General features: G+C 48.0%; 1 protein-coding gene across 1 annotated transcript in view; it reads right to left on the bottom strand.

The window, feature by feature from the left end:
* Positions 1-16,143, bottom strand: part of LOC146351727 (cytochrome P450 2J5-like) — a 38,351-nt gene extending 22,208 nt beyond the window's left edge. Inside the window, exons 1-2 of the mRNA XM_084847692.1 lie at positions 15,914-16,143; positions 3,831-3,996 (exon numbers count right to left, since the gene is read on the bottom strand). Coding sequence (XP_084703818.1) covers positions 3,831-3,996; positions 15,914-16,084 — 337 coding nt within the window. The 5' untranslated portion in view covers positions 16,085-16,143. The remainder of the gene's footprint in view (positions 1-3,830; positions 3,997-15,913) is intronic.
* Positions 16,144-17,231: the final 1,088 nt, after the last annotated feature.

Genomic DNA, 17,231 nt, shown 5'->3' with positions numbered 1-17,231 from the left:
TATTTTAATAATCCCTTGTTCTTTTAAGTCGCGCACCAAATGGTACTTTCCCGCATACGCTTGGTAGGGATGTACGAAACCCCTACCTTCCGTCCTGGGGGAGGGTCCTTGGGGGGCAATCCGTTCCTCCCCCCAGAATCCTTGTGGGCCAGCTCCGCTCCACAGCGATTCCACGGAGCCGCTGGCCAGCTCTGTATAGCCAGCGATATGGCTGCCATTGCCGTGCCGTATCGCTGAGGAGGAAGGACTCCAGACACAAATGGCGTCCACTACGCCATTTACGGCTGCAAAGCTCTTAGATTAACCTAAATGCAGCCGTAAATGGCTAGGCTGGATAGGCTAGCCTATCGCAGGAAAAACCATGGCCACAAATGGCGTAGTGGACGCCATTTGTGGCCATAAAGCCCTTAGTTTAAGCTAAATGCAGCCATTTACGGCTGCCTTTAGGTTAATGGAAGAACTTTACGGCTGCAAATGGCATAGTGGACGTCATTTGCGTCCAGACTCCTTCCTCCTCAGCGATACAGCATGGCAATGGCGTCCGTATTGCTGGCTATTCAGAGCTGGCCGCGGAGAGGAGCCGGCTTCAAAGTGGATTCTGGGGGTGGGGGCGAGGTGAGTGCCCCATTCTGCTGCGGACTCTGGAGGCCGGATTCCTTTGAATCTGACTTCATTGGGGTCCGCGGCAGATTTCTCTGACATCCCTAACGCTTGGTGTGTGCTTGCATTTTCTCATTTTGAAAAAGTCTGATACAGCTCTAGTTGTCTTCCATAATCTGAATTGGTTTTTGTTCATCTATCCCAAGGTCCATCAGCAGCTATGCATCTGCTGCTGCGTATTCAGATCCTGTGCATGATAGGGCTGCTGCTGTTTGTTTTTGGCTGGCCCAGGAGACCGGTCCATTCCCATACATGAACAAGTATCCACTGGTGGACTTGTAGTTGGAAACGTCTCCGGCCCAGTCTGCTCCAGTGTAGCCTACCAGTTCTGGATTGCTACCAGCTGGCAAGTCCATAGTCCCTTTTAAGTATCTACTCCAGTCTCTTTCAGTGGGTAGCTGGTTTTTCTGCTTAGGATCCATACAGCATTGTTGTGTCTGGTCTGGTTGTACTGGTTAAGCATATTCTTTTATTGTTGGCTCAGAAGATAGGAGCCATCCTCTTCTCTTTCACTCTGAATGCCTAAATAGTAAGTTGCATTTTTTAATCCTTTTATGTCCACTTCCTTGTTTAGGTGGTGTACAATTCCTGCATAGTCCTCATCCTTTTGTGTTAACATGATGAGATCATCTGCATATGCAAGACTCAAAGGTAAATGTCCATTTTTGTTTCTGGTATACAGACATGGACCTGCCTCACGTAATTTGAAGCCTTGCTCTGTGAGCATTTTATGTAATTTCTCATTCTAGGCTCTGGCTGCCTGTTTAAGTCTATGCAGTCCTTTCTTGAGCTTGCACACAAGATTTGCTTGCTTGGGGTTTGTGAAACCTGGAGGTTGTTCCATATACCGTTCCTCTGTTATCTCTCCATGTGGAAAAGCAGTCTTCATGTCTAGGTGCCTTACTTGCATCTTCCTGGAGGCTGCTAGACTCAGGAGTATTCTGATGGTGCTGTATTTCACAACCCTGGTGAAAGTTTCATCGAAATCTTCTCTACACGTCTGTAGAAATCTTTGGCCACAAGTCTCACCTTGTAGTGTTCCACTCCACCTTCTGCACCTGGCTTTATCCTGAAGACCCATTTGCATCCCTCGGCTTTCTTGCCTGGCAGTACTTTGGTTAGGATCCACATATTGTTCTTATGCAGGGCCTCTGTTTCCTCTTCGGCTGCTTCCCTCCATCAGCTGGCCTCAGCCTTTGGCATTTGTTCAATTTCCTCCCAAGCTGATGGTCCATGGGGTGGTACCTACCTTGTGAGGTAGGATAGCCATCAGGCTGGTATATTTTTGTTGGGTTATGATGAACATCTGAGAGCTGATTCTGGAATCTAATCCTCTGTTGCAGTATCTTCCAGCACATCTGTGTCGTCATCTACATCCCCTTATTCAGCTGTACTGCCTTTGTCTCTGGTTCGCCCCTTGCATCATTGACCTCATCTTCCTGCTCCATATCTATTTCAGGATGTGTTTCTGGTAGTGAGGGCTCTGTTATCCCATTTCTGTATTCCAGTCATACGGCTTCTCTGAGCTGTATCCATCATCAGGCTTTTCTGAGCTGTATAATACAATTCTCTCTTATCAGCTCTGTTTTGTTAATCAAAATAGACCATGTGCCTTGTGCTGGACTTCACCTGTTTTTAAAATCATCACTCTGTACCCTTTGGTTCCTGGAGCATAGCCAATTAACACAGTCTCTTCTGCTTTCCCCTTCATGGATCACTGCCTTGTTGTGGCGAAGGGGCTTGCGTAACTCAGTGAAGCCATAAGCTATGCCGTGCAGGGCCACCCAAGACGGACAGGTCATGGCAGAGAATTCTGACAAAATGTGGTCCACTGGAGAAGGAAATGGCAACCCACTCCAGTATTCTTGCCAAGAAAACCCCATGGAAAACCCCAACCACTGATGCTGAAGAAGCTGAGGTTGGATGCTCGTAAGCCTCTGAGTTGGGGGGTTTATGATAATTGAGGGTACAACCCATAGGATTGCACCCTAATACTTAAAAAAAAAATGGTATTCTATACCAGTCAATAGTTTTTATTATTAAATGTGCATACCATTCGGGGGTTGGGCTCGATGGCTTTGTAGGCCCCTTCCAACCCTACTATTCTATGACTACTATTCTATGATTCTACCACCCAACTTGAAGATGCCCTTGGGGCAGTTTACAATTATTTTACTAGCCTAACCAAGACAATCATATTCTGGTAACCACTTTGGGAGTCCAATTAGCCAGTAAGTGTCAGGCTGGGCTAGGCTCCACCCAAAAGTAGCCAGGTTCCACCATGGCTCTGTCTTGGACCTTCCAGATTCTGCATGGAGGGCCCAGGTGCTTCCGTGCATGCAAAGTTGCATTGCATCATGACAACTACAGTAACAGGCCTGGGAACCTCCAGAGCATCTGTATAGGTTATGGTTCAGAAAGTGTGGATTGGGTGCTCCCCACCAACCCTGCCCCTGCTGAAGTGTTGCCTGCTGTAGGAGGAGGCGCTAGAAAGAACGCTTCCAGCAATACCCAGACTACAGCCTCTGGTAGCTGGAATACACCAACGAAGACATTAACCCAACATTGCCCCATTGTAACATATATGAAGTTTCAGCATCACCAGCACAGAAGTTGGGTGAACCTTCCAGGTCTACCAGAAACCCACTGGAATTCCAATGCATTCCACAGCAATTCTGTCCACAAAAATGTAGGGTGGAACCCAGTTCCACCAATACCATTCTGGATTCATTGCCAACCCTACCTGACACCAAGACTTAGATGCTGTCATTGCATTTAAAATGTGGGAGAGCGTTCCACCCTCTGGAATGCTCTCCCACACGTGGTCCAAGAGGCAGAAATTGTGGTGAGCTTTAGATGCCTCTTGAAGATGTATCTGTTTACTCAGGCTTTTCCTGACTTATAATGGCACTGCTCTGTTCTATTGATCTTGCAATGTTTTTAAAGTTTTTATTTTTTTTATTTTATTTATTTAATGTTTTTACATTGGTTTTTATATTGCACTTTTTATGTGACTTGCTTAGAGATCTTAGGCTATCAGGCGGTATACAAGTAGTATGAATGCTGTCCAGAGTGGAATTGGCAGAGGAGTTGGTTTCTACCCCAAATTTAATTCCTGTGGAATTTATTGGAATTCCCATTAAAAAAAGCTGTCCCACTGTGACAAATACCACGTGAGTTGCCAAGTAGAGCCTCATGGAAAGGTGCGATAGGACGCTCTGCAAAATCCTCAGAGTTGTTGATCAGGACCTCTTTCACTGCCTTGAAGCCATTCAGCACGACCACAGGGTCGTGTCCCAGCCAGATGGTATAGACATCCCCATACATTGAGGCCATCTGGAAGACAAAGATGCACATCATCAACAAGAGACTCTGTAGGGTGTGTGGAAACCACAAGCCAAGGATCCTGGTAGTTCAGTGAACTTTGCAGGCTGTAGCTATGGGGTTTTCACCTCTTACTCATCCTGAAGCTGGAATTGGCAGAAAGCCTAAAGGTTGCAGGGTTGGCATCATGTTTTCATGGCCCTTGGAAAGATGCTTCAGTCAGGCCCCAGAGAGCCCAATCCCACCCTTGTCCTATTTAGTTTTAAGAATGGCTATAGTATTTGAAAATTGCCTCATGTACACTCAATACGGCTTTGGCCATGTCCAAATGATAGGAATAAGTAAGTTGTTCTCCTACGGCTTATAGCCTTCTTACCAGTAGTATCCACTCTTAAGTTCTGGGAATTTGTCAATGGATTGTCTGGTAAACTTGTGCTTTCAACACATTGTTTGCAAATTCTTCTTTTGATTTAACTGGGAGGCTTCAGGGATCATCACAAACATTTAATCTGGTGTGTGTGAATAGTAGGGTTGGGCTAAAAATGCTGCATTGATAAGTCACCAGCTTCTCTCTCAGGTCAGCTGGTGTCTCTCGCCTTCCCAAGGGGCAAACATACTCCAGGATGCACTGGGAGCAAGACAGTCTATCCTTTGCACCCAGAGCTGCCATAAGAACATAAGAAGAGCCATGCTGGATCAGACCAAGCGTCTATCTAGTCCAGCTTTCTATTCACACAGTGGACAACCAGCTGCCTGGGGGAAATCCACAAGCAGGACAGGGATGCACCAGCACCCTCCCGTCCAAGTTCCCCAGCAACTGGTGTATATAGGCCTACTGCCTCTGGTACTGGAGGTAGCACATAGCCATCAGGACTAGTAGCCAGGGGTGCAGTGGTGGTGGGTCTCACTGGGACAAAGACCCGGGACTTTTTTTAGAGCCAGGTCTCAGCCGGGTCCCTGCCACTCCCAGCCTACCACTGTGAACCTAGGCCGGGCTTAGAAGGGAGCCTGCTGCAGGAGTGGCACTTGGGGACGTTTGGAGAAGTTTTATGCCATGGGGGGCAGTCAAGAAAGAGGAAGTTTCCTCGTGGGGGTGGGGCCGGAATCGCACTGCTCCGAGATCTCTCAGGGTCTGCTCTTGCTGCTGGCTGGACGGACAAGACCGGCTTTGCTTCTGTGTGGCTGGATCCAGCTCCTTTTCCACTTTCCTACCTCCTGGCCACAGAGTCCCGTTTCCTCCTCCTCCGAGAGGTGCAGCTCTCCTTATCCCCCTCTGTTCCCTCCCCCCTTTTCATTTCTAAGGGAGGAAAGAGAACAGGGTGGTGGGGTGTGGGGTGGGGTGGGGAGACGAATGAGATGACCTGGGGCTGCATTAACTTCCATCGCTATAGGACACTGTTTGTACCCAGCTGTTTATCCCTCTGGGACGCTGCAATCTCCCTCTGCCTTTCTTTGTAGCTTCTGGATCTGCATTTTTTTAAAAAAATCAAATAAAGTTAATAATTGTAAAGTGTCTTAGAACCCCGAGGTGGTGGACAGGACACCAACAGCATTAAAAAAGGCATACATCTAAAAGACAGGGGTAAAGAACCAGCTGGATTATAATTTATTGTAAGAAACATGCTCTCTGTTGCTCGCTCTTCTTCCATAAATACTGCAAGTAAGAAAACTGGAGGTGTTTGTCTCGTTCCCATCATCTGTCTCCTTTCTGCTTAAACAGTTCTTTTTGAGCTTTCCTCCCTTCCTCCCTAAAAAATGATGCTGTTAAAGTGCTGCACTCAATATGCCAACAAATTTGGAACACTCAGCAGTGGCCACAAGACTGGAAAAGGTCAGTTTACATTCCAATTCCAAAGAAGGGCAATGACAAAGAGTGTTCAAACTACTGTACAATTGTGCTTATTTCACATGCCAGCAAGGTGATGCTCACAATCCTACAAGCTAGGCTTCAGCAGTATGTGAACCGAGAACTACCGGAAGTACAAGCTGGGTTTCGAAGAGGCAAAGGAACTAGAGATCAAATCGCCAACATTCGCTGCATCATGGAGAAAGCAAGAGAATTCCAGAAAAGCATCTATTTCTGCTTCATTGACTACACTAAAGCCTTTGATTGTGTGGATCACAACAAACTGTGGCAAATTCTTAAAGAGATGGGAGTACCAGACCACCTTACCTGTCTCCTGAGAAACCTGTACGAGGGTCAAGAAGCAACAGTAAGAACCAAACATGGAACAACCGATTGGTTCAAAATTGTGAAAGGAGTACGCCAAGGCTGTATATTGTCTCCCTGCTTATTTAACTTATATGCTGAGTACATCATGAGAAACGCCAGGTTGGATGAATCAGAGGTCGGAATTAAGATTGCTGGGAGAATTATCAACAACCTCAGATATGCAGACGATACCACCCCAATGTAGGGATGGTGGAGAATTTCTCCCCGAATCTTCGGGGGCCGAGCGCCAATGCATTCGGCCCCCCGAAATCGGCGGTGAAATTCCCGCCCCCCCGTCCCCCCCGGGACGGGACTTACCTTTGGCGAATGTCCCTCCCGGCAGCGGGTCCCAGCGGCGGTTCGGCAGCGGTTTGTCACGGGCGGGGGCGGCGGCCGGTCTCCCGACTGGCTGCTGCCGCCGCCATTGCAAAAAAAAAAACAACTTAAGTAAAAAAAACAACCACACCCGTGCATAGGCTACGTAACGATTTACGTAGCCTATCACGGCTAGATTTCCAAAGTCAGCCGTGATAGGCTACGTAAATTTTCACATAGCCTATCACGGGTGACTTTGAAAAAAAAAAGCGTGTACGCAAATGGCGGCAGCCCATGGGCGCCGCCATTTGCGTTCCTTATTTTGGCACGTCTAGTCTATGTAAAGATTTACGTAGACTACAGCGAAAATAAGGGCACGCTATTTGCGTTGCCGTTATTCTCGCCGTAGTCTACGTAAATCTTTACGTAGACTACATGTGCCAAAATAAGGAACGCAAATGGCGGCGGCCCATGGGCCGCCGCCATTTGCCTATGCGTTTTTTTTTTCAAAGTCACCCGTGATAGGCTACGTGACGATTTACGTAGGCTATCACAGCTGACTTTGGAAATCTAGCTGTGATAGGCTACGTAAATCGTCACGTAGCCTATAGGGATGGCGGAGAATTTCTCCCCGAAACTTCGGGGGACCAAGCGTCAACGTGTTCGGCCCCACGAACAAGTTTCGGGGAGAAATTCTCCGCACCCCCCCGCACCCCGCACCCCCCCTGGGACGGGACTTACCTTTGGCGAATGTCCTCCCGGCTGCGGGTCTGGGGTTCGTCGGGTCTTCGTCCGGGGCGGGAGCGGCAGCTGGTCTTTCGACCGGCTGCCGCCGCCGCCATTCCAATAAAAGAAAAAAAAAAACGCCCCTGTGATAGGCTACGTGGCGATTAATGTAGCCTATCATGGCTAGATTTGCAAAGTCAGCCGTGATAGGCTACGTAAATCGTCACGTAGCCTATCACGGGTGACTTTAAAAAAAGAAAAGAAAAAGCGCGTGTGGATAATGGCGGCCCCCATAGGGAGTCGCCATTCCCGTTCCTTATTTGGTCACTGTAGTCTACGTAAAGATTACGTAGACTACAGCGACCAAATAAGGAATGCGAATGGCGGCTCCCTATGGGGGCCGCCATTTGCGTACGCACTTTTTTTTTTTTTTAAGTCACCCGTGATAGGCTACGTGACGATTTACATAGCCTATCACGGCTGACTTTGCAGATCTAGCCGTGATAGGCTACATTAATCGCCACGTAGCCTATCAAGGGGGTGTTTTTTTTTTTTTTAACTTTTAATTTCGCAGCCGGGCAAGGCGGGAAGCCTCCCCCCCCGGCCTGAACTTCGCGGGGGGAGCAGCGAAGCGCCTCCCCCCCACCGTGAAAAGCTGCGAGACCAGGTAAGTGACTTTCGTGCACCCCTAGTAGCCTATCACGGGGTCTTTTTTTTTTTTTTTTACTTTTTGTTTTGTGGCCGGGGAGACGGGGCGCTTCTCCCCGGCCTGAATTTCGGCCGGGCGAGGCGGGAAGCCTCCGCCCCAGCCTGAATTTCGGCTGGGCGAGGCGGGAAGCCTCCCCCCCTTCACCTGAACTTCGGGGGGAAAAGCGAAGCGCCTCCCCCCCACCGCGAAGCCAAGCTGCGAAAAGGTAAGTGACTTTCGTACATCCATACCCTAATGGCAAAAAGCAAAGAGGATCTAAAGAGCCTCTTGTTGAGGGTGAAAGAGGAGAGTGCAAAAGCTGGTTTGAAACTCAACATTAAAAAAACTAAGATCATGGCATCTGGCCTCATCACTTCCTGGCATACAGAAGGGGAAGAAATGGAAGCAGTGACAGATTTTACTTTCTTGGGCTCCAAGATCACCGCAGACGGTGACTGTAGCCATGAAATTAAAAGACGCTTGCTCCTTGGGAGGAAAGCTATGGCAAACCTAGACAGCATAGTAAGAAGCAGAGACATCACCTTGCCGCCAAAGGTCCGTATAATCAGAGCTATGGTTTTCCCAGTAGTAATGTATGGCTGTGAGAGCTGGACTATATGGAAGGCTGAGCGCCGAAGAATTGATGCTTTCGAACTGTGGTGCTGGAGAAGACTCTTACGAGTCCCCTGGACTGCAAGGAGGTCAAATCAGTCCACCCTAAAGGAAATCAACCCTGACTGCTGCTTGGAAGGACAGATACTGAAGCTGAAGCTTAAATATTCTGGCCACCTAATGCGAAGAGAAAACTCCCTGGAAAAGACCCTGATGCTGGGAAAGATTGAAGGCAAAAGGAGAAGGGGATGGCAGAGGATGAGATGGCTAGATAGCATCACCGATGCAATGAATATGAACTTGAGCACACTCCGGGAGAGAGCGCAGGACAGGAAGGCCTGGTGTGGATACGACTTAATGACTGAAGAACAAATATTTGGATCCGTTTGGCTTGACAAGTATGACTAGGGTTGGTTTTAAAACTTTCATTTCTAAGTCATTACTTTATAGGTGTGGAAAGCCGGGATCCATTGATAAGGGGAATGGGATTCAGTGCCCCATTTTCTCCTTCAAGAGGGGGTCCCCTTAAGGGATCATGGAGGGGGTGGCATTAAGACCCAACTCAGCTTGGGGCTGCAATCCGGCCATACCCCAGGGAGGCAGAAAGGGGCTCACTTCAACAGTCTGCACCGTGGGGTGTGCCTCTGATTCCTGCCCCCCCAATGAGGCACCTGGGAGGTGGGCCAGGATGTATGGATTCGACTACAGGCCGGCAGTCAAATTAATGGATCTATGCCGTATGCCCCCGCCAACTCTATTCCAAGCTGAACCAATAAATTTGTGGCCAGTAATTTAACCCATCCATGTCTATGTCTGAATTTGTTTCCCCACCTCTCTGTCCTGCCCTAAAGGGACTAACAACACACTGCCACACACAACAGCAGCATAGCTGACTGCCTCCCTTTGGGCACAGTGTCGCTTATAGTTAGGATTAGAGATATAAAATTTCTGGGAATTTTGAGGCCATGGAAAAAAACCTTTTTTTTCCGGAAGAAAATGAAGATTTGGGGGAAAATGGAGAAATAAGCAATGCTTTTTTTATTGCTCTTTACAGATCTAAAGTCACTTTGTTGCTTTAAGTCAGCCTTTCCCAACATGGCGCCCTCCAGAAATGTTGGACTTCAGCTCCCATCAGCCTCAGGCAGCATGGCCAATGGTCAGAAATGCTGGCCATTGTAGTCCAAAATATCAGAAACCTGGAGCCAGCACTGGTCAATGGCCTACTGATTCTGTTATATAGTTGTGGTTTGGTTTAGCCATAATGTATATTTATATTGTGCTTTTATTGTTGTATATAGTCTGGATATATTGCACGTAACACACACACACACCATTATCTCGGCCAAATAGCTAACTACCTTGACCAAACAGGTCAGTCTTTTCGGTACTGAATAAATGGACAGAAATCTGGCAATGAAAATAGTAGTACTCCAAACTCAATGGGAAAACATTTCAGTCTCCCAGAATACTCTGGTGTAGGGATGTACGAAAGGTACTTACCTTTGATGGATTATGTTTATGGTTGGGGGGAGAGGCGTTCCGTCCCTCCCCCCGGAATCCTTGCCGGGGGGGGAGGTGCTCCGTTCCTCCCCCCCTGGAATCCTGGCCGGCCGGCTGTGCTCCGCAGCGATTCTATGTAAATGTTTACATAGCCTATCACGTCTGACTTAAAAAAAACCAACAACAACGCGTGTACTCAAACGGCGGTGGCCACGGCCGCCACCATTTGCGTTCCTTATTTTGGCACGTCTTAGTCTACGTAAACATTAACGTAGACTAAGACGGCAAAAATAAGGGGAACACAAATAGAGTAGATGCTACGCTATTTGCGTTCCCCTTATTTTCGCCGTCTTAGTCTACGTAAATGTTTACGTAGACTAAGATGTGCCAAAATAAGGAATGCAAATGGCAGTGGCCATGGCCGCCGCCATTTGCATACGTGCAGGGTTTTTTTGTTTTTTTTTAAGTCAGCCGTGATAGGTTACGTAAACATTTACGTAGCCTATCACGGTTTTTTTTATAAAACCTAGCCATGATAGGCTACGTAAATCTTTACGTAGCCTATCACGTGTTTTTGTTTTTTTAAACTGGAAATGGCGGTGGTGGCAGCCGGTTGGAAGACCGGCTGCCACTGCCGCCGCCGCCGAACTGCCGCCGGAGCCGCCACTGGAGCCACTGCCGCCAGGAAGATCCACCCAAGGTAAGTCTCGTCCTGAGGGGGTGGCGGGGGGTGGCAGGCCATTCTGCCACCGATTTCGGGGGGCCAAATGCCAGTGCATTCCCGAGATCCATGGCGAAATTTTCGTACATCCCTCCTCTGGTGTTGCTCCCAAAGTCACCAGACTTTAACGAAAATACTTCAAAAGGAGGTTTTGGTGTGAAATTACTTAGCTACAGCTTTAACAGCAATTTGATTTCACCAGCCCTTCTCAGCTGATTTGAGGGCTAAAGACAAAAAGGGTGAAATCGGCCCACCCAAACAAGGGAAGGAAAAATGACTTGAAAATAAAGTTGAGAGAACTTAGAGAAGTTCACCAGCACAGCTGGAAAAGTGCACACTTTGGGCATCTCTATACCAGCCAGAAAACTCTTACGAGTCCCCTGGACTGCAAGGAGGTCAAATCAGTCCATCCTAAAGGAAATCAACTCTGAGTGCTCATTGGAAGGACAGATACTGAAGCTGAAGCTCAAATATTTTGGCCACCTAATGCGAAGAGAAAACTCCCTGGAAAAGACCCTGATGCTGGGAAAGACTGAAGGCAAAAGGAGAAGGGGACAGCAAAGGATGAGATGGCTAGATAGCATCACCGATGCAATGAATATGGACTTGAGCACACTCCGGGAGAGAGCTGAGGGCAGGAAGGCCTGGCGTGCTATGGTCCATGGGGTCACGAAGAGTCGGACACGACTGAACGACTGAACAACAACACACCAGCCTAAATCCTGCATTTTAAAATGGGGCTTTCTGTTTCTGTTTTAAATGCAGGATCACAACGACTCCCTTTTTCATGCGCTTCCTTTCCCCCCTCCCCTTTCCCCCTCCTTCTTCCCATATCTTTCATTGATCTCGCTCCTCTTCTTGCCACTTTTCCTCTTATCACGGAGGGAACTCAAGAGGAACACGACTGGGTAATTTGATAGCTCATTTTCTGCAATCTATTTAAAAATGGAACAAAGGGCATTTAGTGCAGGAGACACCTTGAATGATCACGGCATCATGTAAAGAGCCCACAAACTTCCGTGAAGGAGCAATATCAATCGCAAGATAAAAGCTCCATGTGAAGGAGCCCTTTGTTGCATGTCCAGAAAAATACTGGACACAGAGGCTTTTGCTATCATGGTTTTGCTCTTTTGCTATCATGGTTCACAGCCAGTGATAAGGATGTCCTCCATGAATGTGTGTAAAATCCCCTTTTAAAGCCATGATCCAAGTGCCTGGTGGCAGTGAACTGCTAAGGAGAAATGTCTTTTAGAGGAAGTGTCTGAGGTAGATTAGGCCTGGTCTCTGTTAAGAGACGGGGGCGGGGGGGTCTCCATGACAACATAAGGAGAAATGAAAGGGGGATTACCCAGATTTTTTCAAGGAATTGGCTTTGGTGTGCTTTGGTCCGTGCAGAGCTCCACGAGTGAGTGTACTGCATCAGTATAAGTCTGTTCGCAGAACATACTTCTGGGTGGGGTGAGGGGATTGGAGTAAATGTCTTCAGACTGTCAGGGGCCGCTCAAACAATAAGAGAGGCTCCCCTCTCCCCAGGCTCTCCTTTCTCCTTCCTCTGATACTCCCGTAATGTGATGGAATGAAGCTTAGCACTAGTTACTTCCTTACACCAACAAAGCAATCAGTAAGGAAACACAGCTGCAGATGGAAAAAATCCTGGGAGGTCTCATCCCATAAAATGGTCTTGCCAAATCAATCTCTTTCTCTCTCTTTCCCCCACACCTTAATTACTTCCTTTCAGCAAAGCAAACAGTAAAGACAGGCAGCATGGATATTTACCGAACAAGCCTCATTGACCACAATGGGAGTTACTTCTGAGGAGACACATCCTTTCAAGCTATGCCCAATTCCACCAATTTCTTTTTTTCTTCCCCTCTAAAAGCGCTATCTTGCCACTTTGTTACTAGCACACATTTATCCAGCAACACCTACACCCCCATCTCGCTATGCCATTATCATGCAATTGCTCTATCACGCAATTACTCAATTGCGTGATAGAGCAATTGCATGATAGAGCAATTGTGTGATAGAGGCATAGTGAGATAGAAGAAATCACACATCCTGAAAGGAAGCAGTTAAACAAATCACACCTACAAAGGGGTTTTGAATGTTGCTTTGTCACTATCACACATTTGTCCAGCAATACCTATACCCCCTACCACACTATCTTGCATTTGCCATAGCTGGGATACTTTGCGGGGATAGCCACCAGAGTTTAGTGGTAGGCAAGGTGAAGTAAATGCCATGAAGTAGCTCAGAACTCTGACAGCCAGCTGTGAAATGGTGGAAACACTGGGGAAACACAGGCAGGGAAAACACTGGGGAAATACCCCTTGGCTGGGTCAGTGAGGTCATGGCCAGGTGAAAGGCACACCCCTGAGCAGGGCTATCAGGCTGGAGTAAATGTGGAAGGTGGTGCATACCACAGCAGAAGTGCAGACAAGCTGAATTAAGGAAAACAGTTGGACTAAAAGTAGTTTCAGAAGAACCGGTTTTTCTGTGATAAGCTCCAGGATGGCTATGGGATGGCTACGACGTCATGTATCCCTAACGACTTCTAAACACTGCCAGTTCAGAGTAAATCGCTCGTGGAGACACCCCCAAGGCCTATGCAGGGAACAGGCCTAATGTACCTCAGACAGATGAGTTACACCATTCAAATACAAAGGGTGCCCTTTATTTTCAAGGTGTTTCTCCATCCCTTGGCAGGGGGAGGGGGGAAGGCAGATTTCACCAGCCTTGATGGAAGGCCTTCTCAACTATTCCTAGGTCTCAAGAAAAGGGAAGAAAACTAGAATCATAGAATCATAGAATAGTAGGGTTGGAAGGGGCCTACAAGGCCATCGAGTCCAACCCCCTGCTCAGTGCAGGAATCCAAGTCAGAGCATCCCTGACAGGTGGCTGTCCAGCCTCGTCTTGAATGCCTCCAGTGTGGGAGAGCCCACCACCTCCCTAGGAAATTCGTTCCATTGCCGTATTGCTCTAACAGTCAGGAAATTTTCCCTGATGTTCAGCCGGAACCTGGCTTCCTGGAACTTGAGCCCATTATTCTGTGTCCTGCACTCTGGGATGATCAAGAAGAGATCCTGGCCTTCCTCTCTGTGACAACCTTTCAAGTACTTGAAGAGCGCTATCATATCTCCCCTCAGTCTTCTCAAAGCTAAACATGCCCAGTTCTTTCAGTCTCTCTTCATAGGGCTTTGTTTCCAGTCCCCTGATCATCTTTGTTGCCCTCCTCTGAACCTTCTCCAGTTTGTCTGCATCCTTCTTAAAGTGAGATGCCCAGAACTGGACACAGCTAAGGGAAGAAAAATTACAACTACAGTGTCTGGGGTAGATGAGGCCTGTTCTCTGCTAAAAATGCAACACTATGCACGTTTGGACAGAAATAAAGGCCTACATGTGGGGATGGCATGAGCGTCCGGTTGGGGCTCGAAGCTCGGCGGGAAGTTGTGGGTTTGGCAGTTCATGGACCTGAGCTCTTGCCCGGCTCACGGGGTGCTGTGTCAGGCAAGAGCATGGACACCCGCTCCCTCAGTGAGCCAGCTGCCTATCGCCAAGAGGGGAAGAAGGCAACACCTCTCCTCCTTCCCCCATCCTTGCTCCAGTGGCAGCGGCATGGGACAGGCTGGTCATTTTCCGTAAGTGTAAGAGCCTTATGGAGAATGACCAGCTTGTCCCTTGTCGCCGCTGCTGTAGCTGGAGGAGGGGGGAAGGAAGAAGGAGGCACTTATCCTCTTCTCCCACCCCCCCACCTGCTGGAGGCCAGGGCGAGACGCTGGGGCCTGGGCTGCCAACGCCCTTCTTCCCCATGCCAGCCCTTGACTGCCAGTGTGAGGAAGGGTGACGACAGTATCCCAGCGCTCTTGCCCTGGCCTCCTCTAGAGAAGGCCAGGGCGAGAGGCTGGGGGCTGGCTGCCCAGGCCCTTCATCCCCATGCCCAGCCCTTGACAGCCGGTGCAAGGAAGAGGGGCGGCTCACACAGCTCGTGGGCAGGCGGGGTGAGCAGGGAAAGTCACCGAGCAGGTCCGGGACACGTGAACTGCGGGGGGCAGTTTGTTGAGCTCCCCCCACCCCAGATGGAGATGGGCTCATCCATCACTAAATACAAGTCCCAGCATGTTGGGAGTTGTAGGCCATTTTTCTGTCTAAACATGCATAGCATTGCACTATAAAAGGCAAATCTCAGGAACACACATCACACCATTCACATATATTTTTATTTTTAAGCTATTTCTCCTTCCCTTGGGGGGCAAGGGAGATTTCACCAGAGCTGATAGAAGCCCTTCTCAGCTTTTTAGGCTAAAGGTAATTAAATAAAATTAAAATAGGCATAAGAATAATACTAGAAGATAATAATCATTGAATATATACTGGAAAACAATAATCATTATATATATTACTTGTACTAACATGGAAATGGTCCTCTTGACACACAAACAACACAGATTTCTCACTGAGAAACCTTTCTCTTCTTGCAGCAGCCACCCATGTTTTCCATCGCTTCTTTTCCATGGGAACATACACAAATATTTTGTTTGGTGTGCTTTTTGTTGAACACTTGCTCAACGGCATTATGCACCATTTTTTAACCTTCTGGAATTTGTAAAATCACGGGTGTTTTTGGTCATGCAGGAAACTTCACTCGTCAGGCAGGCCTCGAAGGAAGAGGGGCCCTTGGGATGTCACAGCGCAGCCACGCTAGCTGCTGCCTGTTTTTGAGGATGTGGCCAAATTGGAACATTCTGCCTAGGTTTCCGCTGCCAAAGTAGATCCATGCACAACCTGGATCTCATTTCCAAATACGTATCCTTAGGCTTTCCCCCCACCCCAGTCCAGGACAGACAAGCCATGCTGAGTATTAGCATGGCCTCTCCTTCCTGCTGCAAGTATGCTGGCAATTCTGCTGCTGCTTCTGTGTTGTATTCAGGCACTAGGAATTCATCTCTTTAGGGGAAACCCAGCTTCCACTGGAATTAAGAGAAACCTTGCTTCATACCCGTCTTTAGCACCTCGCCCAGGATATGCATGTAACCCTGTTTAATCAACCTGCTATGTTACCAATAGCGGTGTGGAGCCTGAATCAGTTTGACAGGCAACACAGCTTCCAGTCCAGAAAGGCTGTTTTGGGCAGCCTCACGCTAGGGAGACAACGTACCTTTAGCAAAGTTTCATGGTGGACTTGAAAGCCGAGCATTCCCAGGTTGCCAATGATAGGAAGTGGCACCGGTCCAGCAGGAAGTTTCTGTCGGGCCCATTGGAAGTTCAGGAGATGTCTGAGAAAGAAAAAGGCTAACAGCCCCATGCAAATTGGAATTACAGAGAACATTTTCCTCCCCAAATCCCTCTGCCTGAGCTCTGTTGCCTGTGGCTTGTTTGCTTCTTTCTGTTTGACTTAGGTGACAGGCTGCCCTTTAACGTGCACCACCGCGCAAGCTCTTTCATGGGCTCGTCAAATATTAACAAGCTTGAAAGGCTGGGCAGGTGTGACCTTCTGTCCTCTGAAAGAACGCTGCCACCGTCCCTGGTATTCCGTGGGAATGATGCTGCACGGGGTCCCAGCAGAGTTCTGGAGCAGAGAAGACCGTTGTCTTTCCCAGTCCTAGCAGAGTATCACCCCTGAGGCTTTAATAAATCATTACTGAAAGGAATGGGAAGGGAGGTAACAGTGTTTAGCTCACATGCTGCTGCAGGACAGGCGGAGCAAGAGCTGTAACAGGAAGGAATGGCCCTTTATTTAAAAAAGAAATTGAGGAAAACAATGGCATGTGTTAGAGGGATTTCGGAACAATATCTTAGGACTGAAACCCTGGAAATATTATACCATGATTAAGCACATCATGCCCAGAAACCATCTGGAACAGAGTGGAATGCCCCAGAACAGCACCTTCCAAGTGAGCCAAGCCAACCAAATTCACCACTCGCACATGACAAGATGGGATTGATATAACAACCTAGTAAATGTCCACAGAAACCACGTTTTAGTAGCGGTTTCGGAAAATAGTCCTCACAATGGAAACTTCCAAGTGAGCCAAATCAACAAAATTCACCAGTTTTTTTTTTTTTTAATACTGAAGTGGCCATTCCATTGCATTCCGTTCTGCTTTTGCACCATCATGCCGCAGCGTTTTAAAAAAAAGTCCTGGCAAAACTTGCAGAGGTGTTTCAAACAGGAGTTCTTGGCATGGTTTCTGCTTGGCTCAAGTCTGTGCAATGTAACAAGATGCATCTTCAAAAAGCCTGTCTTTCAACATCCAGCAGTGCCCTGCTTGTTCTGATTTCCTTTTCCTTCCCCTGGCAAATCAGAAGCTTTTTTAATTAGTGAAGCTCTGTCGGGCAGTCCCAATCCTTTGGCCTTCTCCTGAGCCAGCTTGCCTCTGTCTTAATTGATTTGATTGCATGGAAATTGCCTGGTATCATTTTGTTTTTTCCTTTATGACAGATGTGTTTGTCTGGCCCTGGTAAGCTCTTTCCAG

The sequence above is a fragment of the Heloderma suspectum genome, chromosome 3, assembly GCF_057233095.1.
Source record: "Heloderma suspectum isolate Gila_16-S chromosome 3, 16-S_ref, whole genome shotgun sequence".
Lineage (NCBI taxonomy): Eukaryota > Metazoa > Chordata > Lepidosauria > Squamata > Helodermatidae > Heloderma > Heloderma suspectum.
The sequence above is the reverse complement of the archived record's forward strand: the minus strand, read 5'-3'. Positions and strand labels throughout refer to the sequence as shown.